The 26,263-nt window shown below is 30.5% G+C and overlaps 2 protein-coding genes across 3 annotated transcripts in view; one reads left to right on the top strand and one right to left on the bottom strand.

The window, feature by feature from the left end:
* LOC139489518 (uncharacterized) overlaps positions 1–8,156 on the bottom strand; it is a 50,691-nt gene extending 42,535 nt beyond the window's left edge. The window contains exon 1 of the mRNA XM_071276005.1: positions 8,039–8,156. Coding sequence (XP_071132106.1) covers positions 8,039–8,127 — 89 coding nt within the window. The 5' untranslated portion in view covers positions 8,128–8,156. The remainder of the gene's footprint in view (positions 1–8,038) is intronic.
* The window catches only part of LOC139489517 (calcium-dependent protein kinase C-like), a 92,827-nt gene continuing 67,090 nt past the window's right edge, over positions 527–26,263 (top strand). Inside the window, exons 1-3 of one of the 2 annotated variants that reach the window (XM_071276004.1) lie at positions 527–757; positions 923–954; positions 14,910–14,992. In XM_071276004.1, the coding sequence (XP_071132105.1) occupies positions 609–757; positions 923–954; positions 14,910–14,992 (264 nt within the window). In that variant the 5' untranslated portion in view covers positions 527–608. The remainder of the gene's footprint in view (positions 758–922; positions 955–14,909; positions 14,993–26,263) is intronic. The other variant, XM_071276003.1, reaches the window with a different exon arrangement.

Consider the following 26,263-nt stretch of genomic DNA (forward strand, 5'->3'; position numbering starts at 1 on the left):
TGTCGTCTTAGACTTTTGTTTTATAATAATACATTGTATAATACATTGTTCTTAGTGGAAAGTTCAAACAATGTCACCAACGGCAAGTATTCTAATATTGTTGTTAGACAATGACATTGTTGAGCTGATGACATTGTTGTTAGAAGACATTGTTTTTTCAAAGATGAACAATTGTTACATGGATTACTCTGCATCTTGTAACCGATTGAAAACGACATACACGGGGAACATGCATGTATTAATATTTGTCCGTATTATGATTACACCCCACAGAAGTGGACAGATAGGATAAAAAAAATGTTTTATTACATTAAGTTGACAAACAGAGCAGTTTCATACCGGAAAATACCCAATACACATAAAAATAGTATTTAATATTTCTCTTCATACATAAGAATTATGCATGAAATGCACAATCAATACAATTTATTGACCATTCATTGATCAGGTAATAACATATATATTATCAAATCGATCAAAAATAGCGTTAATTGTCAATCAAGAGCTTCATTCCTTTTATGGCATCAGTGTGACACATGCCCTGTTAACATTACACTCAATTATCGGCCTTGAGTTCAGCGCAGCCTGGCAGATTACACACTGTCAAAATGGCTGAAGAAAATAAAAGCGGAGGAAAAGGTGTTCATCGAAGAGGAGCTTTACGACAGAAAAATGTGCACGAGGTTAAAAATCACAAATTTGTAGCTAGATTCTTTAAGCAGCCGACATTCTGTAGTCACTGCACGGATTTTATATGGTGAGTTCACTTCCGATAGTTAAATCGTTTTGTTGTAGTAAATGGAAATACGATTGCCATGGAATTTTTATGTTGTTATTTCGCTAATGGCACAATTTGACGGCACAATCCGATGGATCCGCGGAACAGTAATGCTTATGAATAAACGTTTTATTTATTTTTCAGGGGTTTTGGGAAACAAGGCTTCCAGTGTAACAGTAAGTAAAACACAAGGAAGTGAATTGTTATTTTGTTATAATTTTTCATGCATATTTGAGACAAGAATAGCACATCTTAATTACCAACACATTTATAAGGCATTCCTAATGAAAGACGGCTTATACAGCATACATACATGAATATATTAGACCATGTCAAGCTTACTCAATTCAATATATATGTATATGTGTACAAAGTTGTCTGTTTTGACAGTAAAATAACAAAAACATTTACTTTGTTTATTTTGTAGTTTTCTCTTAATCTTTGTAATCTCAATATTCTAAGGATAGCCCTTTGTTTAAATAATAGGAACCAAAACAGTGTACACATTGTTCACTGTTGCCCAATCTATTTTTTTAAATTAAGTTACAGTATTGTTTTAACTATAAGCTTTACCATATAAGTAAAAAAAAACAGCCCATATGAAGCAACTCTTTTAAGCTAAGCTGAGAATAATATATGTCAATATATTATGTTCCTGAGCTAAGGTTGATGGGCATCTAAATTGACAAAATGAAGTTGGTATCTTGCATTTCTTTTAATAATTTATCAAAAAAAGGTGTATTTTTCTAAACAATATATAAGAAAATGGCTCTTAATATAGTTTGTGCTTTCAGGTAAAACATAAAAAAAAAACCCAGAGTAATTGGAATTGCTTTTTTGAACATTACAAATTAAAATGAGGAGTTTACTACACATTCCTTTATAAAATTTAGGTTGTCTGAGTTATATCCCCTGATAAAAAGATATCAGCATATTTTATAAAAGATCTTAGACAGATAGACGTATTTACACTGTGTATGCAAATATGTCCACCAATATGTAAAATCACACAGGTTCCCATAAACCTTGACATCACAATTCAAAACATTTGACGTCACAATTTTAAAGTGATTGTTGCTTGACTGAAAATACATTTATTGTGTTCTGCTATTTTCAATATAAGGATATGGAAGATACCTAATTTACCTTTGGGAGGTTACAGATTGTAAGCTTAATTGTCCCCCCTCTTTTTAAATGAATATTTGTTCAGTCATGGTTATTGCATGGGACTGCTTAACCAGTTAAGTATCCATTATCGCTGACAAAAAAGAAATTGTGACCCTGGCATCAATTGACTATATCTTTACATTCTGATAGGTGATCTACATAAACAATCTCATGTGAGCCTCACTAATACAGATTTATGTCTTATGTCTCATTGCTGATTATCCAACCTCATGATATGAGTCATCTTTAACAAAAGAAAAAACTGTTTTTATGGAATCTGTGTAAAGAGGGGGAGGGGGGTGGGGTGTTACAGAAATAGTCCTTTCACAAGCATTGGACACAAGTCTATTCATTAATCACATATATCAATAAGATTCATTAACATTTTATTAGCTCACCTGGCCCAAAGGGCCAAGTGAGCTTTTCTCATCACTTGGAGTCACGCGTCCGTCGTCGCCGTCGTCCGTCTTCATTAACTTTTACAAAAATCTTCTTTTCTGAAACTACTGGGCCAAATTAAACCAAACTTGGCCACAATCATCATTTGGGTATCTAGTTTAAAAAAATGTGTGGCGTGACCCTGCCAACCAACCAAGATGGCCGCCATGGCTAAAAATAGAACATAGGGGTAAAATGTAGATTTTGGCTTACAACTCCGAAACCAAAGCATTTAGAGCAAACCTGACATTGGGTTAAATTGTTTTACAAGTCAAGATCTATCTGCCCTGAAATTTTCAGATGAATCTGACAACCAGTTGTTGGGTTGCTGCCCCTGGATTGGTAATTTTTACAGAAATTTTGCTGTTTTTGGTTATTATCTTGAATATTATTATAGATAGAGATAACCTGTAAACAGCAATAATGTTCAGCAAAGTATGATCCACAAATAAGTCAACATGGACCCCTTAAGGAGTTATTGCCCTTTATAGTCAATTTTTAAAAATTTTGTAAATTTTTGTAAATTTTAACAAAATATTTTCTTCTGTTACTAATGGGCCAAGTTCATTATAAATTGAGATAATTACAAGAAGTAAGAATGTTCAGTAAAGTAAGATCTACAAACACATCACCATCACCAAAACACAATTTTGTCATGAATCCATCTGTGTCCTTTGTTTAATATGCACATAGACCAAGGTGAGCGACACGGGCTCTTAAGAGCCTCTAGTTTTATTTTATCGACCACACAGTGACATATTGATAAGGACTGAAAAAAACTACACCTTCATTGAACATAACTTCCTTATGTTGGATATGATGTAGGAAATATTACAGGATATAAGCACTAAAACATTTATAGGCAGAAATGTTATTTTTGTATGATCCTTGTGTATTTTACAGAATTCTCACACAGTTACACGTCAGTTTGATATGCATATGATAATAACATAAAATCTCTGACATTGGTACTTCAAACAAAGGTCTATGACACAGACACTTTTTGAGAATAGAAACACCACTGTCCCAGGACTAGGGGGAAGGTTGGGCGCCCACTAACATGTTTAACCATGCCACATTCTGTATGTTCCTGTCCAATGTCAGGAGCCTTTAATTCAGTGGTTGCTGATTGTTGCTGTGTTACATGTATATAAACTTGTTCCTTTTAAAGGAACATTGTTTTACTTTTTTTGACTAGATATTTAGGGTCATTCTGATTTCAAGATCATGATTTCTTTGAGGAAAGATTTGCATAGTCCCCCATTTAGAAAGATTTCAGCATATAACAGTCTATTATTTTAACTTGGAATTATTTTTAACTATGGAATTTGCTTGATTTCTTGTTATTGAAATTTTTAATAAATCCCATGATTATTCTGTACTGTGCACAACACTTTCTATTACAAAGAAAATAGTATATTTTCAATAGAATGTACTGTGCCGCGCACAACACTATCTAACCAAAATACATTGTATGGAAAGTGTTATTAACCGCTCAAAAGATTATAATACAAAATAAACATGGAATCTATAAAAAAAATTAAATACAAGAAATTATGCGAATTCCATAATTAAAAATAATTCGAAGTTCAAATAATAGCCTGTTATATCTGTATTTTAGATGACTTGTTTAAGAAATCTTTGACCTCAGCAACCTACTGGTTACAGTAGTCAGAATTTGGAAATGGAATTCAGTATGTGTGTATTCTTATTGAATTTTAATCTGTCATCTGATCCTTATTGTACTTCTCCCTTTATCATGTTTATGACATGAACAACCCAAAGAATACAGTCTTCAAACTTCCATTTAAAAGAATGAAATTGAATTGATATACCTCACCAACTTTAGAAGACAGTACATGTACTAAGAAATGAAGTTTAAATTTTTTAAATACAAAGTAGTAGTAGTTTTCTAGTCTGATAATTATTCTAATTGTACCAATTTACAATTTCTTAGGACTGAATATTTTCACTTATACAATACATTCATGACAATACAATAAACTACAATATTAAAGGTGTAAACATTAAAATATACTAGTAAGCTTTTAAGAACGTTTATTATATACCTGTTTGAAATCTTTTAGGGTATTTAAGTTGTAAAACTGTCAATAGAAAAAAGATCAGCAATACAAGACCAACAAGAGATGTTTGTCATGAATTCTTTTAAATCCACAATGTTGGACAGTGCCCCATTGTTGAAGATGCCCTTAGACTTAGGTGAATGACACCGACTATCTAAAAGCCTGTTAATATGAATTTTGAATGTTGATATGTATTCTGTTCTGTTTATTGTGTTTACAATATTCAACAAGACTTTGTCTTTTTCATTGCTGTGTTTTGTGCTATGGTGGTTTGGTAATAGTTTTAAAATTCAACTTTAATGAAACAGATGATTGCATTGGCATTAGTTGAGTCAAGATTAATTCATCCAGTTTAATTAAACCGCTGTTCACATTATTTTCCTCTATATAAATTATTGATCATTTTGAAGTCCCATAATTGTGCACTTTTACATGTAATAAAAGGATAATGTTTATTTTATCATGTTTAGGATGATTAATTGATGTAAAAACAGATTACTAAATTTACCTAGGAAACATATAATGTTCCTAGAAATGTGTTGGCATTATTTATTATGATCTATTGTTATACAACAAATCCTGGAATCTATTACATCAGTCCATATTGAACTGCCTGAATTTCCCAGATTTTCAGCCAAAGCTGTGTTATCCCTAAATAATTAAATTTTGTATCTTGTGATTTGCTCACAGTGTGTTGTGTATCAGCTCATGGACATACATTTAGTCATATGCATTTAATTTGACCCCCTCCCCCTCCTTTATATTTGAAATTCCCAACTTCTCCTTAACAGCCCTCATCCTTCAATCTAATTGTAGGAAAGCACTGACCATTGGTGGCCATATATCCTAGTATTAGTAAGATGTTGTGTGTAAAGCTGTGTTTACACTCTACGATTTTCCATCTGATTTGAAACTGTCGCCCAAGTAAATTCTGTTCATACCATATGATTTCTCATCAGATGAACAAAACCAATTTTGTTAAAATGAATTACAGGTAAAAATAAAACTGAAAATCAGATGGAAACCTTATAGTGTGAACATGCCTTATGATGTATGGAATTCTGATATAATGATTTCTGTTAAATATTAATACTTAAAAACTCTTTTAAATCATAATGAACAACTAATCCTGTTCGGCATGCAGTATTTAGTGTCATTTGTGACAACATATTAATCAGGTAATTAATGAGGTTCATAACCTTTGTACACAAAATAACTCCTGCATTTCATACCAATTCCCATTGATAAAATGAGTTTTTGAGAAAGTTGTATCCGTAACATGGTTTACTGCTTTCATGTTATATTGCTTTTAATATAAAATAAAATAGTCCTGGTTTCTATTGAAATTTCTTCACAGAATACTTAAATAAAAAATAATTGCATTTAATGAAGTTTAATTGTCTCCCCTGAATTGGACATAGTTTTCCTTGTATTCTTTTGTTGATGTTATTTATAAGTAATGTCAGGATGATAATGTGCAAAATTCAACCACTGTAATATTCTGAACAGTAAATTAATACTTGTTAGAATTAAAATGTTTTTTTTTCACAAATTTGCGGAATATATGAATTAGCAGTCTTAAATGTACCAAAAGATATTTGACTCATGTTAAAAATCCTGTTTTGTAAGACAAACTATGTAGAAAATTTATTATTCCTTTTTTCTTTTGCAGATGAGCTTTTAATTGTTAAATAACGAAAGTTTAATACTCATCTTGTAACAGTAGTAGTCTTAATGGTAATCGACACTTCTCTTTTATAACTTTCTGAATAATCATTTCTTATTTTTGGCTTCACTAAAAGGCATAACCATAAATGGTAATTGTTTGTATAATATAATTAGTCAAGAGGTAGAATAATGCGTCTACAAGAAACTAGAAGGAAACACTAATTTTAAATATATATTCAGTAATTAAATAAGAGCTTCTGAATAAGGTGACAATCGCTGCGGTAATAAATCACATCTACGTTAAGCCGAGTTAAAACTGTTGGAAGGAAAGTAAAAGATGTTATCTTTAGATTTGCCTCTAAGCTAGAAAACTAATCAGTAGCATCAATGATCTCCAATCAAATTATATATATATTTTATTTCTTCACTCCAGAAAAGATCAATTTAGTCGCTGCAATACATTTTTAATCGATGGATAGGAAGAGGCATGAATTGAGATGATAGATACCGGATGTTTTATATATGCTAGAAGCTGCTGACTCTAGCAGCTGGTCACCAACTCACACATATCACATTGAACGATATTAAATATTAAATACTTTTTTTCCGCTATAAATTGACATTTTTTTAATAGTAAAATGTAACATTAGAGAAAACATTTTTGTTTAGTAGTCTCATCAGAGGAAGAAGACAGGAAGGACAGGAGAAAAGGATGTGGTCCGATTACATAGACATGATATATTTTACCTGATCATGACATATGCACAATGTAAAAATGGATTTTAACTGGTAGTCTTTAAAACTTTCTTTTAATCAGTGAGGTGTAAGAAATTGTTATTATCTATGTGAAAATTGGCAGTAATTAGAGTAGGAATCTCTTGTTACCAATTTTGTTCAGTTTTTGGGATACGATTGCTTTCAAGCAATCTGTAGACTTATACCAGTGGCTCAGGACAATGCCCTCACGTCAACCGTTTTATTCTAAACATTAAGGAACATCTCAGATTCTTATGATTGTCTTGCTTTAAAGGGTAAAAACAAACAAAAGGATTGAACTTAAACAACTTTCCTATAATGTTCTTTTCATAATCTTCATGTATGATATTTCCCTTTACCTATATGCGTGTTTTTAACAACACGGAAAATCAGAATTAAGCAGTATTTATATTTAGTGTTTTTATAAATTTAGAAACACGTCAGAGGGAAGTCCCCAGTTTTGATAAAAATGCGAGAGTTATCTGAATTCCGATAAATCTATTTCTTTCATATAAGAACTGAAGTAGAGTTTTTCTTATATGTCACCGTTATGAAAATGATATTTGATATTGTACTTCCATAAAGAAATAGAGAACCATCTAGGTCGTTTAATTAAAATTTAATATACGTTCTTGCTCAAGGGGTTGTTTAGGTAATTATGCGCATGCGTATAGTTTTCTGGACTTCAAGGGGTATAAGCTATATATAGATAGAATGGTTGCTCTGGATTCCCCACTCAATTGAATAATCTAAAACTCATGGGATCCTTTCTTTGTATGTCTGCTATTGAGGGTTATTGTTGTTGCATAATTTTAAATCATATGCATTATTTAAATTAAAATAAATGTATTCCACATCGTTACAACATCCCTTCAAGTGAAATGGAGTCTTCCATATTATCGTTTCAAGTTGTCAAGTAACTTCCGTCAAATCTGAATGTAAATACACTTCGAGAAAAGTTAACTCATTCTGTCGATAAACATCGTATTATATTAAAAACGATCGCAATTTAAACCGAGGAATATGTACGGAAAGGAGTCATGACAACTGACCCAAAGGAAATTGAACATTTAAAGAGTTAGGAATGGGGTTCCTCCTAGAATTAACGTAGGAAAATAGGTGATAATTAAAATACGAAGTGAAATACCTTCTCTCACTCTGAGTCTCAATGACTGCTGTGGAAAGTAAACTTGGAATTGATAGTACAAAAATAAAACACAATAAGCCTAAGTACATTGTTCATACACTTGTATCCGTGATTGGCTATTTTGTAACTATTCATATTACGTAAATTACATTTTACGTGTGCAGTTGTATTAATTTTGAAAATAATATGATCTAGCTACATGTATACATGTGTCAATAAAAACAATGGCAATCGTATCCCTCAGAGCATTCTGCTCTTTGATTCTTAATTTTTTTTCAAATCAATCAAATCAAATATTTTATTGTCATATAAACTTTACAGTTTGTGACCAACATATATTAATACAATAAACACAATAAACATATATACATACATATTAAACATACAAAATATCAACAGCATTAAAATTTATAACAACAAACAAGTTGTTAAGAGTCCCCTGCCCTCAGTTCTAATGACTTTTTCAAGAAGGATCCTAACTTATTTGTTTGTAAAGGCGATGATGGATTTAGTAAATAATGAATTTTTTCTTCTTCATTTAAATTATTAAAGTTATTATTTTCTGTACATATGTGATGAAAAAATTCATTTCTTAGAGTTTTATTATACTCACAATATAGTAAAAAATGTTTCTCATCCTCTAGTATTTTACATTTATGGCAAAGACGTTCCTCTCTTGGGATTTTAAAATATCTCCCCTTTTCAATCAAGAGGGAGTGATCACTTATTCTAAATTTAGTGATTAATCTCCTTATCTGAAAATTAGATGTATTTAGATAATATTCTAGTTTGTAATCTTTTTTAAGTTTTTTATAGAGAAAAAATTTACTTTTATCATCGATGTTTTGAAATTTATTTTGAATTAAATCTTCATATCTATTTTTCATTTTTAACTTTATATCGTTTTTTATTTTATTTACATCTTTTATGTCCTTACAAGTAGAAAGAATATTAAGGTCAACGTTAGTCTCTTTAACAATATTTTTAGCATATGTATATCATGAGTAAGTTCCTGTCAAATCTAGAGACTGTGCTAGAGAAAAAGCTTCCTTTAACAATGGATTAATATTATTATTATATAGTCTAGCTAAATATAAAAGGGTTTGTGTTTTAATAAAACATTCTATAGGCAATCTTCCTAATTCAACTCTTGCTCCTAAATTGGATGCATTTTTTCTTATCCCTAGAGTAGATTTACAAAATTTAAGATGCATATTTTCTATGGGGGTTTTGTCTATAAAATCAAGTTGATTAATTTCTTTTCCTGAAGTTAAGGCTCTGCTTTTGGCTCGATGAAAAGAAATATATGTATCCAAATATGTTACTTCTGAATTATAGGTCATAATTGGTTTTACTAAAGAATCAAAAAGATTATTTGCTACTTTTATAGGTAGATTATTCAATGATTTAGTATATGATTTTATTGCAAAAAATACTTTTTTTGCTTTTTTTGTCAGCTCTAAAGTACTTTGTGATAAATTTCCATTACATTTTATCAACATTCCCAAAAATGAATATTCTGTTACACTCTCTATGGCTTTATTCTCATAGTAAATATGTGATGTTTCACTTTTATGTTTTGACTGACTAAAAATCATGGATTTAGTTTTGTTTGTATTCAAAGAGAGTTGCCATTTGTTACAATATAATTTAACGTTATTTAAACTGTTTTGTAGACCCTCTTTTGATTCTGAGAGGATTAAAAGATCATCCGCAAAAAGAAGGCATCCTACCTTACTATTTATAAGTTTAAGGGGACTTGAATCATTTCCCTCAAAATTTTTTACAATATCATTTATAAAGACATTAAATAAAGTGGGACTTAGTGTGTCTCCCTGTTTAACCCCTCTAGCAATATTAAAATATTCTGATACATAATCTTTATATTTTAAAGATGATTTAGTATTTAAGTATTGTTGTTTTATAACTCTATAAAAAGACTTGCCAACTCCCATTTTACATAATTTATAAAGTAAAGCAGTTCTCCATACTGAATCAAAAGCCTTTTTCAGATCTATGAAGCAGGCATAAATCTTTTTTTTCTCTTTATGTAAATATTTATTAATCAAGGACTTTAATAAAAAGATGCTATCAGCTGTTCTGTGATTTTCTCTGAAACCAAACTGACAATCACTTAATTGTTTGTCAACAATCTTGATTAGCCTATTATTTAATATGGCATTAAAAATTTTTGGTAGATTACTTATAAGAGAAATGCCTCTATAATTATTAGGGTCTAACTTGTCACCTTTTTTATGTAAAGGGATCATGAAAGATAATTTCCAAGAATCTGGATAATTACCTGTCTTTAAAATCAAATTAAAAACTTTTACAATAGAATTAATTATCACAGGTTGTGAGTGTTTGAGTATTTCATTCACAATTCTATCTGGACCTGCTGATTTGTTTACTTTAAGGTTTGAAATGACCAGTTTTACTTCAGCAAATGTAATTGGTGCATCAGTTTCCATATTCAATTCAATATTATCTTCTATAATGTTTAGTTCACGTTCCAGTTTATTTACAAAGGATTTATCATATGAGGCTGGTGTACCCTGATCCTGAAAATGTTTTATGATTTTATTTTCATTCATTAAAATTTCAGGAATATCTTCTTCAATATTTGGTTTCTTTTTTATTGCCTTTAGAACATTCCAGTATTCTTTTGGATTATTTTTTAAATTATCTGAAAGTGATTTATAAAGTTTTTGGTGATATTCAAATTTTTTCTGTTTAATCATTTTTTTTAGTTTTTTACATAATTCAAAATATTTAGATTTTAAACTTTTGTCATTTAAGTTATTCTTGATTTTATTTCCTAAATAGTTTATTTGTCTTTTTGTTTCATATACTACATTATCTGACCATACTTGTTTAATTTTTTTCTTTTTCTTTTTTGTTGGTTTAGATATGACTTTACATGTATTTTCTGCAATAGTTTGTAAAATTTTGTTTAGTTTTTCAGTTGCACCATCAACGCCTAGTTTATTGCTATCAAAATGTTCCATCTCTAAATCTAAAATTTCCTTTTTAACATTTTCTGTTGATAGAACATAATATTGACACTTATATGATTTTTAAAGTGCACCTGTAATTTTTACCAGATCTGTAACATCCAACTTCCATACCTTTAAATGATTGAGTTACATACAGGGATTTTAATTTAGATGGAAGATAAACTTTGGAACAGTTTATTATGATGTGAAAGACACAGTTTCATATTGAGGGAGAAACTAAGTAGGGGACAATAACAAATAAAAAGTTGAAAAAAATCCCTACAATAGACATTATAACCTAAAAGAAATATGAAGAAAAGACTAACAAGTTCAGGAAATACATCACTGAAAACTAAAGATTGCATAATACAAGCCCTACTTAACCTCAGGGGTGAACTCCCTTCCTCCCGTAATAAGAAGTGCCATGCTACTCTTAAATTTTATTGTTTGTATGAATTATACACAGATGGACTATCAAATTAATATTAAATTTTATTAAGCTTTTTTAAGAAATTAATTGAAATTGGTTGACTTTTGTATTTTTTTCATTAAAATTTATATTTTTGTGAAATTGGTTGACTTTTGTATTTTTTTCCATTAAAATTTATATTTTTGTGAAATTGGTTGACTTTTGTATTTTTTCCATCAAAAATAGCATTTTCGTTTGCAGATTTTTTTCAAGATAAATAGATTTTAACAAACAAGTGAAACACATTTAAACATTGGCAATATTCCCAATATAATGGTTTGTCCATCATAATTCTCTAAGACATTTAGATCATTGGGGGCATTATAAGTCTTTCTCAAAAGTTGGCTACTTCCATGGTATTCTTGTGTGGGGTTTGGTTAATCCAGTAGACTGTTAAACTTGCCTCTATAAAGTGAGGAGCATAATAGTTTTTACCAAGTCATACAGCTCTTGTTGTTTATGTCAATGCATTTCTGTCTTTTTGGAGGTACCCCATTTAACTGTACTAAAATTGGCTATTTTCTTTCTAGTATGAGTATGTTCAGACTCAGACCCTCTCAGATCCACAGCCAGGAAAAGAAGTATGTGCTCCCAAGTGTAATTACAATTTTGATCATAATCTTCATATAAAATGTACTCAATTTATGCTTGATCATATTAGCTTCATTTTTTGACAAAAATCTCATCATTTTCAGGGGCCGATCAAGCCATTTAAAAAAGAAAATGGGGTCATAACCCAGGATAAAGGAGGGGTAGTCCAACTACAAAATGTCCCAATTTAAATGCATTGATCAACAAAAAAGAAAGGGGTCCAACCCCCTGGAACTCCAATAGGATCTGCCACTGATTTCATTGGGATAGAGCAATCACATAACGGTCCATGTTACCTTAGCAGTGTTCTGATGATAAGTTGGTCACATACTGTTAGGTCATACTTAGGTCATACTTGACATGTCTCACATTGTTATATGTAAAATTCATTGAAGATGTACAAAAACAATGACCTTTTCCAGTTGCTGTAAGTTCATACAGGATAATACAAAAAAGAAAAACCAGGTCCTATTGCTAATGATATTCAAAGATTATAGATCAATTACAAAGATTGTATAAATTACTGCATCAAAAGAATAAAGAACTTTATAATAACTTTGTCATTTTTGTGGGTTTTGAAAAAATAAACAGTTGAGAAAAGATTGTAACTATAGGCTCAAATGTCAACATGAACTGGTTTAATTCTGTGTGTGACTTGATATAGCCCATTAAGGATGGCTATTATTCTGTCATCCTCTTTTTATAAATTATATATAGATAGAAATAAGTGTCTTTTTATAGAAGATTGCTATATAGTCTCAGGTTTATTACACAAATGTATTTAATAAGCAGTAAATGTTATGACCTCATCTGCAGCTTAAAGGGAGTTCGCTTCTCAGTTTCAAAGTAATTAACTTTTTAAAACACTAGTTTATATTCATAGGTGATTAATAAAGGAATCCAAAGAGCAAAAAAAATATATAGTTCACCGTGCTTGTTATTGAGCTATTACCAATTGAAATTTTGGCCGGAAAATATTCTCTCTTGACTTTTCATAGCTTTATCATTGACAAGTTGAAGTTCTCAAAAACTGTTAAAAAGTGATTAAAATTTTATAAGACTTTTACAGATGGCTTATCATTATTCACGTAAAAGATTTACTAAAAGAAAAATGGGGGTCACCGGGCAAATTTTTTTAAGGCATTCAAATAGATAAAACCAGAGGATTCCGAAAATCTGACAAAAAATCCAAAACATGACAAGCCAGCTTCCTTAAGTACATCTCAAAGAATTCCTAGTTAACATGTAATGGGTTCCTGGGTAATTTATGTTCCAATGGAATGTTTTTATATATCTGTATCTTTGAAAACAACCGATGTTCCAACATCAATTCAGTTTTTATGCTTTCATCAATTTAACCCCCTACCTATTGAACTTTTTAAGAAAACTCACATTTTTTTGGCATGTTTTTATATACATTTACAAGATTAACACCTTCTTGTAATTTGTACATAAATATTTGATCTAATCAGTATCCCAAGTATTTGACCTTATGGTCAGTGTACAGTAATTATTGAGATTGATGTGTGGTGTCAGTCAGTAGGAACATATGATTAACATTATACATCATGTAACATATCATAATGTTTTGTTCACATTGTCAACAGATATCTTCTTTCTGTATTATTATATACATGTATTACCCAGGATAACAAGCCCTCTTTTAGACTAATCATTCTACTGTCTGCAGCCATTGCTCAATCAATATTTTTTCTTGAGTTTTACTGCCCCCTAAAATTTAGATTATTCCCTAAGATTTAACTGCACTAGAAACTGTCTCTGTTTATTCCAGTCACTACATGTAGAGGACTTTTGGAATGGGGCTGGCTTTACTTAACATAAAATTATTTAAAAAAATGTCCCTGATTTTCAGTCATATAAGGAGACACAACATTAAGTTATTTTTTGACATTTCACCATGCAAATGTACTAAATGATGATGTTTTGACACAAACATGCTGAAACAAATTTGTTTTTTGTTTCATATTTTGTTAACCAAGGTCTTCTATATCTTAACATATAGTGTGACATTTGCTAATTGATGAAGGCCCTATGATAACCTTAAGTCTTTCCATGTTTTTAAACATGTATTTATAATACAGATATTTATTTCCTGAATAACTAATCCAAGAGTAAAAACATTGAAAAACATTCAACAGTGTCTGAACAACACATCATTTCACAAATGTTTGTAGCCCATGATTGACAAAATAGTGTTGTTCATTCTTGGGCTGAATATTTTTCAAATATTTGAATTCTTGGAAGAGTTATTCTTTTTATAACATTGATTTTGAAAGTTAAATTAATAGAAAATACAAGGAAGTATATGTTTATTCAGATTCTATGCTTTCTATCTTTGTTTTGCTGTAACTTCGTGACAGTCTTGTCAACAGCATGTGCTGTTGTATGATTTTAGAGAGATACAAATACAGGAATCATTTCACATATAAAATATTGATTTATTTAAAAAATGACAGCATTTTCATCACAACAAAATTAATAATCATCACTGTTTGCTGAATGTCCAGTGGCAAATATTTCATGCATGTTCATGACAATATGATTTTTTTTAATTTTTAGACAAAATCAATTTGCTGTACATTTATACATGCATTTAACACAGCAATACTTGTGTGACACCAAACTAAGGATCTTACTGTTAGAGGGACAAATACTAGGTTCCTTGTTACTTAATTAGTAGCTGCATTTTACCTCCTAATAGCTTGCTAGTCTAGATGTATATTTCCAAAGATTATTTATATAAAAAAAAATGAAAGTTTTATTTTGTTATAATTTAATCTTTTCTCTATTACAGTATGTAGTTTTGTAGTACACAAGAGATGTCATGAGTTTGTATCGTTCGGATGTCCTGGTGCCGACCAGGGACCAGACTCGGATGTAAGTAAATCATACATTATACAAAACCAGTTGTATGATTAAAAAATGTTATGCAAATAGTCTTGTTTAAGGAAGATATGTTTTAAAATATTCATTTGAAGAGCTGATATCTTAAGACTCAAGTTTTCACAATGAAACAAATGTACTGTTGTTTAAAGTGTGCATTCATTGTTCTTCTTTTGATGTGAAAAAGATGAAAAGATTATCCCAGAAATAAAGACATTTTTATTTTAGTTTGAATAATTCTCTTGAATATAAGAAAATCATGACTAGAATATTTTTCTAAGAAAAGTCTGAATAAATATTTTTGCTTTTAAAATGCTTTAGAAGTTCATTGCAATAGATTGTCACGAAAAGACTATACATAAAATCTCTTGAATACAGTGAAAGACATTAGCGAAGATTTAATCTTCAGATGAATCTGATTACAGTGTTTAACCACACAATTTATTTTCTTGATTTCAAATAGAAAGTAGTTAAAAAGATGCAGTGAACAGGTTTTATATGATGGAATTCAATAAAACCTTGTATTGTGAAATTCCTGCAGACAGGATTCACTTTAAAATGAACGAACATTAATCTGATTAGTTAGCAACAATTAGGTCTGATTTACTATGTAATGCATGGACTAGAAAACGGATTTAATTTGAAATGAAAAAAAAAAAATGTTTCTTGTCTTTTTAGTGCATTATGGTTGTGAGGTGATGTTGTCCTTTATATTTTCTTGGTTTTCTTATAAAATCTTCAACATTGAATTATCAGCATTAATGGAATATGTTTGTTTTATCCTGTAAGGTAGTCTTGTGCACTGCAGGTTTGAATTGATAAAGTGAAAACATTCTATTTATCATCTGAAGTGGTTTAAAATGTTGTATGGGCAGTGGCGGATCCAGCAATTTTAAAAAGGGGGGTTTCCCAACCCAGAGTATATGCTCCCATTCAAATGCATTGATCGTCCAAAAAAAGGGGGGGTTCAACCCCCGGAACTCCCTTCTGGATCTGCCACTGATGAGAGAGGGGGTGGGGAGGTTTTTGTACACTCATCAAAGATGGATGTAGTATACCATTGTCCTTCAGTCAGTCCAGATATTTATATCTCAACATAAAATTGGTTTAAAAATTATGTGAGAAAAACTCAGTTTTCTGTCATTTGACAGCCTCTTGTTTAACTCTTAATTAACCATGGGTACGGACATTAAATGAAGTATAGTATGAAAAATTGAACTTTTAATGTGTTTTTCTAATGGAAATTATTTTCTACGGAAAAGTAGCAGACCATTTATCAGCTTTGGCCTTTTAAAATGGAAATGTTACCAATGTGGTCTCCAAAGTGATTAGATGGATTAAATGTTATTTTGCAGTGTATTGATGTGTTAAATACAACTCATCATAGGCTAAAAACTTATAGATTTTATAACAGCTTTTAATGAATCGGTAATTTACACATGGATTAAGTGGAAGCTCCGTATAATTCTAGAACACACCACATGTAATGTTATGTTGCTTTCATGATGTTAGCAGAAGTGAATAAAAAAATAATCCTATGAAAATGATTTATTTTATTGACCTTTTACATTTATTCCTACAAAGCAAAATCAATTTCTGACCAATAACCAGCAATAATTATTAATAACTCCAGAAATACATCATATGACATACACAGTTCAGATTTACTTAACAGAATACATATATATGAATTTATGGAAACACCAACTCAATGACATGAAGAATCCAAAGACTTTTAAAGGTCAACATACTTTGTTCAACAGTAGAAAGATCAAAGGTGTATATAAAATATCAGTCAAGATCTAAATCCTCATGTGTTGTGAAAAATAAACAAAAACTATCATCAACACAAATTTATCAAAATAACAAACAAAAAAGCTGAGAAATAGGTTGTGAAAACTTGTTGTGAGTTTTCCAATAAAAATTATTTTATTCTTACATGCCAAACCTCCTGTTTTATTCTTGACCAGAAGATGAACAAAGGAAGAAAATAAAGCAAACAATAAAAATCAGTACAGTAAAAGCACTAAAATGCCTTTTAAATAAAGAAATGAAAGATAACAAAACACAGATTTCAGGTTCAGAATAATTAAGTTGAAAATTTGATAAAAGTATATCTTAAATAGATCACATATAGAATATACCTTTAATTCTACAAGCAATCTTGGCATGAAAAACCTCAAAAGGCAAAGTACATGTATGTAATCGAAAAGAAAGGCTATCGGGTATCCATCTATTACAAAAATGGTACATTAACAGCAGAAAGCATAACAAGTAAAGGAAGAGTAATTTTGTTATTTTATGTGTCTTTTTAAACATGTACAAAAATTAGTTCTAATTTAAATTTCAACAAAATTCATTAAAGGTCCTGAAGATCAGGGATCATCAATCATGTTAACATGATGACCATGCTTGTGTTTTTATCGTGATGCAGTTTAGAACAGGAATGATACACTAAAACTTGTATCATTGACAATTTTATTTGATTTGATCTGGATTGCTACAGTAGAGGCATTGAAGGGTAATTGGATTTGAATCCTAGAGAACTTATAATTGGTGCTTCTGAAGATTTTATTTGCCCTGAGAGACCATATGTGGAGTTGCTTTATGATTTGTAATGTATCAATTTTGAAAATTTAGAAACTCTTGAGGGTTTTTCAATGTATTGATCAGGACTGTTTTGATGTTTTGTTCTTTTGGTAATGAGTTCTGTCTCCGTTATTTACATTTAAATTTGATTTGCACATTTCTTTATAGATCTTATGCTGTATCTTGTCTTAAATAGTTTGAGATCTTGTCTTAATTAGTTTGAGATACATATCAGGATGGATAACTTTTAATTGTGTTTAATAGTGCCATCCTGACCTAGTTAGAATTAGTTTTTTGTTTCACATACTGTCACAATGGCCTTTTTTTTGTAATTTATTGTTTAGGTAATGAACATGTTGCGTTTATGATTTTTTATTTCACAGATGGTTTTAATTTATTTATGATTGCATTTCTGAATTTGACTATAACATGTCAGCTGTATCAATTAAAGATTGATTGATTGTTGGTTGCTTAACGTCCAGTGGCAAATGTTTCATGCATATTCAGGACGATCAATTAAAGAACATATTGAACATATGTCAAAGAGACAGCTACCAAACAACTCAAAGTAACCAACATAGTCATTGTTGAAGGCTGTACAGCGACCTTTGATAGCTTAAATATACATCAGTTGAACTCTGCTGGATATTTGTCTCTTTATTCTATTTTGAGAGGTTTCTGTTTGGTCTCCAAAAATAGGTGAGGGGCCTTGGTGTCTGAGTAGTTTAAAAGTGTTCAACTACTGTATCACTAGCCTGTTAACCTGTGAGAGTGAATCCCATATGTGGTAGATGGTTTGACTCCAATCTTAGTTGACTAGGGTTGTGTCAGTTTTCCTGCCAAAGGTTTGTGGTTCTCTCCAGGCATTCTGGCTTCCTCCACCAATAAAAACTGACTGCCACAAAATAGCTTATATTGCTGAAAGTGGCATTAAGCCCCTATCAATCAATCTATTCAAAAATAAGGGAAAGACATTACTGTGTAGCAATATCTAAATGTCCTGGTGATAATTGTTTTTTTTCAAAGATTGCAACTTATTTTTGGCAATTAATTAACATTGGCCTTGTCTGTGCTGGACTATATGAATCTGTATAGAAATTTGTTCCCAAGGAATATTCCCATTTGTAACCATTATTTGGTTTAGCTGGAGTCGTATTACTGATTATTGGTGTTATTCTAAAACGAAATTAAATAGTGTGATTAATGTTTATATTGCATTCAGATAGTGTTTGTTTAGTTGGATAATGTGTCGACTTTGTTGAGATTAATGTTTGTGGAATAATGATTCCTTATTTAGTGTAAGAATGTCAAGAGATCATGAAAGTTATAAATAGGCATTTAAAATATTTGTGCACATTATGTTTTTAGTGCAGTAAAAAGTCTGTTGGAAAAATATTTAGATAATTGTTCTTGTCTTGTAAAAAGATCATCAAACATATCAGGAGTATTAAAAAAGAATATTATGCCTGTACCAAGTCAGGAATATGACAGTTGTAATCCATTGGTTTGATGTGTTTGAGCCTTTGGATTTTTGCCATTTGATTAGAGTCTTTCCTTTTTGAATTTTCTTCAGAGTTCAGTATTTTTGTGATTTTACTTTTTATAAGATTTTTAAGGAAGTGATAACTTTTTCAACTTAATATTTTTTTTTTCCGTTAATTCTTCTTAGTCACTTGATCAGAAAAACTCAAGTTTAATGTTGCATTGTGCTTGGGTTATGTATCAAGCTTCAAACTTTTTTCTTTTAAATTCTTCCCCTAAACTTGGACTAATTTGAACATAATATGACCTCATACCCTCTTTGTGCATGTAGTATTGAAATATACTGACTTGACACTGACGTAACTGTGTGGGTGGGGAGTGGGGGAGGGTTCTTGCTTTATTGATAGCTACCCTAGTATACATTAATAAAAAACAAAGCTTTTTTAGTTGTGTAGTGAAAAAAGATCATATATAAGAGTTTCAAATTGCCACTTTTGACCTAATGATTGTGATTGAGTGTACCTTTTTATAATCTCTCATTATAGTTATTGATATAAGATATTTTTGTATCCTTTTCCCATGTAATTGATATAAGGATTTAAAGGTATAATGTAATTTATTTTTTATAAAAGGAAACTATTTCTAAATAGGCAAAAATAATGATTGCAGTATCTATTGACTATGTTAAAGTTGTGATAGGTTGTTTAATGTTGTATAAAGTTTTACGATATCTGTGCCATCATATTGTGGGGTTAATGGATCAAGTTCATTTTCGGCTTTCCGGATTGAATTTACATCCTGAACTACTGTTTCCTGTAGTAAAACAAAACAATAAACTACGGTTACATTAAGGCTCACTTGTACATATGACATCCAATCAATATATAGAAATTAAAGTAATCCATTTTATATGAGAAAATTTAAAATTAATCGTCATTGTTCTATCAAAGATTTTTACATACATTTAAAAAAATGAATTCTGCGATTTTATTTGATTTTATTGTGCTGTATGACACTATATAAATAACACATAGCTGAGAGAGTGATAGAGCAGATTGGTACCCCGAGAAAACATTGTAAACCGCGGCGAAGCCAAGGTTGACTATGCTTTTTCGAGGGGTACCAACTTGCTCTATCACCCTCTCAGCTATGTGTTATTTAATTTATTATACAATAAATGTCCTATCATTATTGTCTTTTACAGATCAATTTTATTTAAAAGTATTTTCTATGACGTCAAGTACATAATAACGTTACAGGTATTAGAAAAATCAACAGAAGTGAAGCAAGATGTTTTACTTTTTTTATTTTGACAGTCAAATTATAGAATCTGAGCCAAAACATAGACCTGGCTCTGCCTTAAGCATTGACTTTAATAACTTGTTGTAAATTCAATTCATTGTCCTTTAAATTATCGATTTTGATTGGTCTGGACGAGAGGGTGACATTCAAAAAAAATTTCAGCCGCTCAGCCATGTGATAGAGTAAATTAACACCCTTGTATTAGCCAATCAAAATATGGCATTTTAACGTGAAGTATAATAATTTGGTTGACATAGGCAAAACCAGTTCCTTAGGTTGGACCTTATTTATGATAAATGTTAAAGGTCAAGATTCGGGTGAAGGTCACCAGATAGAATTAAAACCTTTGAGATTGTGATGTAAAATGACTCAAATTGAATTTGGAATGAAAAAAAAAAATATTGTTACTCTCTGATTTGTGTAAATATTAAATCCAGTATGACCACAAATACTAGAAATTGTTTAAGGACCTATGCTTCTAGCGTTAACAGTGAATATGAATTAGAATGATTCCATTTTCAAGCTATGTGAAACAGAAATATGTATTTTCTCGCTGTGTTGAAGACCCATTGGTGGCCTTGGCCTCTTTTCTGCTCTTTGGTCCGGTTATTGTCTTTTTGACAGAATCCCTGTCCCCATTCTCAAATTTATTGTGCATAATAATTTTAGATATTCATTATGTAAGGTAAAATTTGATGTGTACAGTATTATTTGTCAGATCAATTCCTAATGTACAGTTGATGTATTCACTGAAAAAGTCCATTGACATAATATTAATGTACAGGCTTATCCCTAGCCAGCATTGTAGGCTAGATGAATTACATTTTAAAATCAGGTTAACTTACTTTAAAAGTATGTGTGTTAAGCATGTTATATTTAATTTAGTGTCATTTAGTTTCTAAATACAGAACTTAAATATTTTGTGCCTGTCATCTGTATCAAATAACAATCACTAAAGATCAATTTGAAGGGATATACTTTAAATAGGTTTCTGTACAGATTTAAATTCAATCAGATATTTAAAAAAAATTATAACAAAAATAATCTACTGCTTTTAAAAATAGATCATGTGCTTTAAAATAACTTTTGTTATAAAAACATTATTTTGAAAGCTGATTTTGTTGTTGAAACCTCTAGAGGCAGACCAAAAGTCGATTGGATTGATAATCTGTTTTGTATGAGTAACTTTTCTTCAATATTTCTGTCATTGATAGATATATCATGTATATTACCTGTCTATCATTTCAATTCAATGTTGTCTGAATCAACTCAAAGTTTCCGCTTTGGGTGCAGATTTCCTTGAAACTGTCTTTAGTCAGGAACCCTCTGTAATTTGGAATATTTAGGTATTAATGGCAGAAAATGACTTTTTCTAGGATATTTATTCACCACTTTCAGAGATTGGGATGATTAAGGGCTTGTTTACACATAGATATTTGATTCTGATGTACTAAGTTGTCTCATTGGCAATCACCACATCTCCTTATCATATGTGGACAAATTGTGTAGATTTATGTTTATTGGTCAAGACTTTATAAACCCCTAATATAAAATGTCTAAGAGCACAGAGACCTTTTCATTATAAGTATATTTACATGATAAGTTTAATTCTGTTTCCCATAGTTGATTCTTATATATATATATAAAAAAGTATGAAGTGACTGTATGAAATACATCAAACAGATCCACAACTGTGTAGTATGTAGTTATAAACTTGGTATTAGTTCTAGCGATTGTGACTTGTATTAGATTTAGCAGTGGTTATGAATTCTATTATATTAAATCACAATGTTTTTTTTAACTTTAGCCATTAGATTTAGCAGTGTTTACTACAAAGTGTGTATAAGCATTAGATGGAGCTTTGATATATCTAGGGCAGGGGTTACTGCAATGTTTGTTTAGGCATTAGATTGGGTAGTGACATTGACCGATCCAGGGGGGAGGGGGGTTGGGAGGATCAATGCATTTTAATGGGGACACATAGTTTGAACCACCCTCTTTATCCTGGGTTGAAAACCCCTATTTTTGAAAATGGTTCAATCCACCCCTGAGTATATTAAATAGAGCAGTGGTAACTACAAAGTTTGTGTAGCCATTAAATGAAGCTGTTTTAATTAGTAAGCAATGGTTACTACCATTTGGTGGAGCAGTGTATTAGAAAGAGCAGTGGTTACTACAATTTCTGTAGATAAGTCATTGACTGTGGTACAGAATATTTTTAATAGTTGGAGCACTATTTTGTCTTCAGTTCTCCTCTTTTACCAAATCTAATTTAAAAAAAAAATCATACAATTATGAATTCGAATTACAAATGGAGCAGATCATGAATTTGTTGGCACTTTACCAGTCAAGATGCTGAAACACTGGACGCTACTTATTATATTGTGTGAAGTTTAACAATATTTTGTTGTGAAAGATCTACCACCTAATGTTCAGTTCTATCAGTCTCCAGCTTATTGAAATGTGAACTTTGATAGTGGATGATTACTTAAAATTTCTACATATGCTTCTAAGTCTTCTAATATTTTCTCACTTTGAATGCATATTGATCAAAGCTGTAGTATGCTGTTTCCATCTTATTACTTGATTGTTGTGTTCCTAATGTCCAGTAGCAAATATGTCATGAATAAATTTAGGATGAGTGTCGATTTGAAAAGATGAGGGTCTTCATAGATTTACTTTCTCTGCTACTGTTGAAAAAAGAGGGAGAACTTCTTACATCTTGACAGTTTCAAACATCATTACTATAATTGTAATGAATCTTGTGTTTAAAAAAATAAACTCAAGATTCATTACAATTATGTGTTGATATTGAGATGACTCTTTTGTGGCAGTGGCAGATGGGTTTGACTCCAATCTTAATTGACAAAGATTGTCAATTTTCCTGCCACAGGTTGATGGTTCTGTCAGGGCCTAGGCTTCCTCCACCAATCAAAAATGACTGCCTTATAATAGCCAATACTGTTGAAAGTGAAGGTAAACACCATAATCATCAGATATTTTTGGGAGATTTGTGTTGTTTTTGGTTGCTTTCTGATTTATGTATCCTTATATGTCCTGATTAACCCCTCTTGTAATGTATGCAATAAATACAAAGCACTAGGTAAATAATATTGAAGTTAATATTATCAATTATACTATTTCTGTTGTCAATTTACTATCCATGCAGGAGAATGAACTGTTAAGTGATGTTATTTTAGGTAAAATTATGACCAATCATAGTTTCTTCTATCTAGCTTTAGTAAAAATGATCTTTAATTGACTTATTTATATTACAAAAAAGATATAATGACCACACATAGACATGATCAATCACAAAATGACATTATCATCATATTTACACAGTGTAATAGGTAACATCATTAAAGTGTCCAGTAGATGACATTTTTGTTGTTGTTATGTGAATAATGATGGTAAACAAGACAATTGTGACAGAAGATGTTTATAACTGGATAAATTCCACATAAGATGTTTATAACTGGATAAATTCCACATAAGATGTTTATAACTGGATAGATTCATTCATTGCTTACTTTTGATATGTCATACATCAGTTTGAGAAATTTTGAATTTCTTCTAAGAATCTGCATAAAATTTCATAGAATATTTTGTGTGTAGATGTTCTATGATTTTGTTTAATATTGAAATTTCAATAGTGTGACCAAATGCTTTAGCATAATACTGAAAACCGACCATTTGTATTTTCTATAAATTTGGAAAATAAAAATCTTCCTATTTTATCGAATCAGAATCAGATGAACAGATTTTCATTGGAACCCTAATGAATTAAAAAACCTGATTATAAAACATACCCTTATAGCTTGTTGTTCGGTGAAAGCCAAGGCTCCGTGTTTAAGGCCGTACATTGACCTATAATGCTTTACTTTTTTTAATTTCTATTTGGATGGAGAGTTGTCTCATCCAGGCACTCACACCACATCTTCCTATATCTACTTAGCATATGTGGGGAGCAAATAAGTCTGTGAAATATTGAATATGATAAGTGCTTCAAATGTTATGCACTTTTGATCACTGTCGAAAATGAAAATTTCCATTTGTTTTGATATTTATAGCTTTATATGGTTAAATATTGACTATATAACACACTGACTTGCAGATGGCACGATCTCTGTACTGTGTAATTTCAGGTTGTTTAAGGCAGTATTCATTCATCATTCTTTGAATATCGGTTACTAGATAGATCCTGGGGTCTATGAGTTATCTATCACTCACCATGGTTAATTATCATTGAGTTATGTGACCACCCACTCTATAATTACTTCAAAATTGTGAAAGAGAAAGGTTGAATTTGTTCTCGATAAAAGTATACAAATTAAGAGTTTGTCCACCATTGCAATTGAAGGATTTTCAATATTTTGTTTCTGTTGCAGCTGGAAAAAAATAATTTATAGACCTAAAGGGATTTTTTCAGCAATTCTCTTGGATCAACAAAAAGTAAGGGTTATATGCTATCAATTTCTGAGGAACAGTTGATACATTTAGTCAGTGAAGAAATAGCAAGTTGTGTAAAAATGTGGCTTTTTATTTTACTACTGGAAGTATGCCATTCTCACTATTAGTTTTGGTATGAAGGATAATTACCCTTAAAGGGAAAATTCACGATTTTTTACTTATGGTTTAAATATGTTCATTATGACATAATATATATATTCACAAAGTTTTATCGCTATATGTGCAGTAATAAAGGAGAAATTCAATAATTAATGAAAAAATATCAACTACTTCCTGTAGGTCGTGACGTTTTCTCCTGATTTTTGCATGCCGGGATTTAAAATACAATCATTAAAAGTCTTGGTTTTTAATCATATTTTAACGTAATCGTAAGCGCGCCGATGACTTATGCTTTATCTAATAACCATCCGATAATAAGAAGATAAAACGCACAGACGTTCAATTGTACTCATTCGTGAGATAAATTATCTATGTTAAACGTATATATTCGAATTATGTTTGTAGACAACACAAAAAGTTATAAATTTATTTTTAATAAATGCATTTTCGGACTGATAAGGTGAACAAATTAAAGTACAATAATCTGTAAAGACAATATGTTGGTGTACTCATGATTATTGACCTTTTACTATCTCTGCTATGACTAGGTTTATACGATGTGTGTATTCACGGTTCTGTGGCAATACTCGTAGATGGCTTGTTGAAAGGTAAATTGTTATTTGCACTTCGGTATTTAACCACGCCTCTAGGGCACACCTTGCCAGGTGTGACTGTCTATTCGGATCAGTGGGAGCATTTAATACACACATTACAAATACATATTCAAGTTGGTGACAAATAAAAATTGGTCGCCGTGGAATTATTTAATTATATTTGGTGCTATTATTTATTTGAATTCAAATAAGTTAATTTACTAAGAAATACACAATTTTCGGTTAAAGACGGGAAACTTAATTCATATGTCAGAATGAAATGATATACAAGTCTTGTCCTTGATTTATGTCTCATAAAAAAGGGGGACTTAGAAATTAGAAATAGCTTTACTAAATCATTTTTATTTGTCTTTATTGGGCGAAAAAATGTACGAGAACACTTACATTTAGACTTTTGAAAGCCATGTATTAATTAATATATGAAACTATCTGAAGATAACTCTACCGAAGCGGAATATAATATGTACGAATAAAGAAAAAATACTTTTGTATTGGAATGGAATTGAAAAATTACGAATAGATATTCTTTTCAAGTGTGAAAAACGTCGACCAAATTTATTCATAATCGGGAACGTCCTTATTAAAATCTGAGACTACTATAATAATCGTCGTCTCCCAACGTATATATATACTTAAATAACTATTTGACCAACGATGTTTAAAATTAAAAGACAACGAATTTAATGTTATCATTCCCTATTTTTGA

This window comes from Mytilus edulis, chromosome 9 (genome assembly GCF_963676685.1).
Source record: "Mytilus edulis chromosome 9, xbMytEdul2.2, whole genome shotgun sequence".
NCBI classification, from domain to species: domain Eukaryota; kingdom Metazoa; phylum Mollusca; class Bivalvia; order Mytilida; family Mytilidae; genus Mytilus; species Mytilus edulis.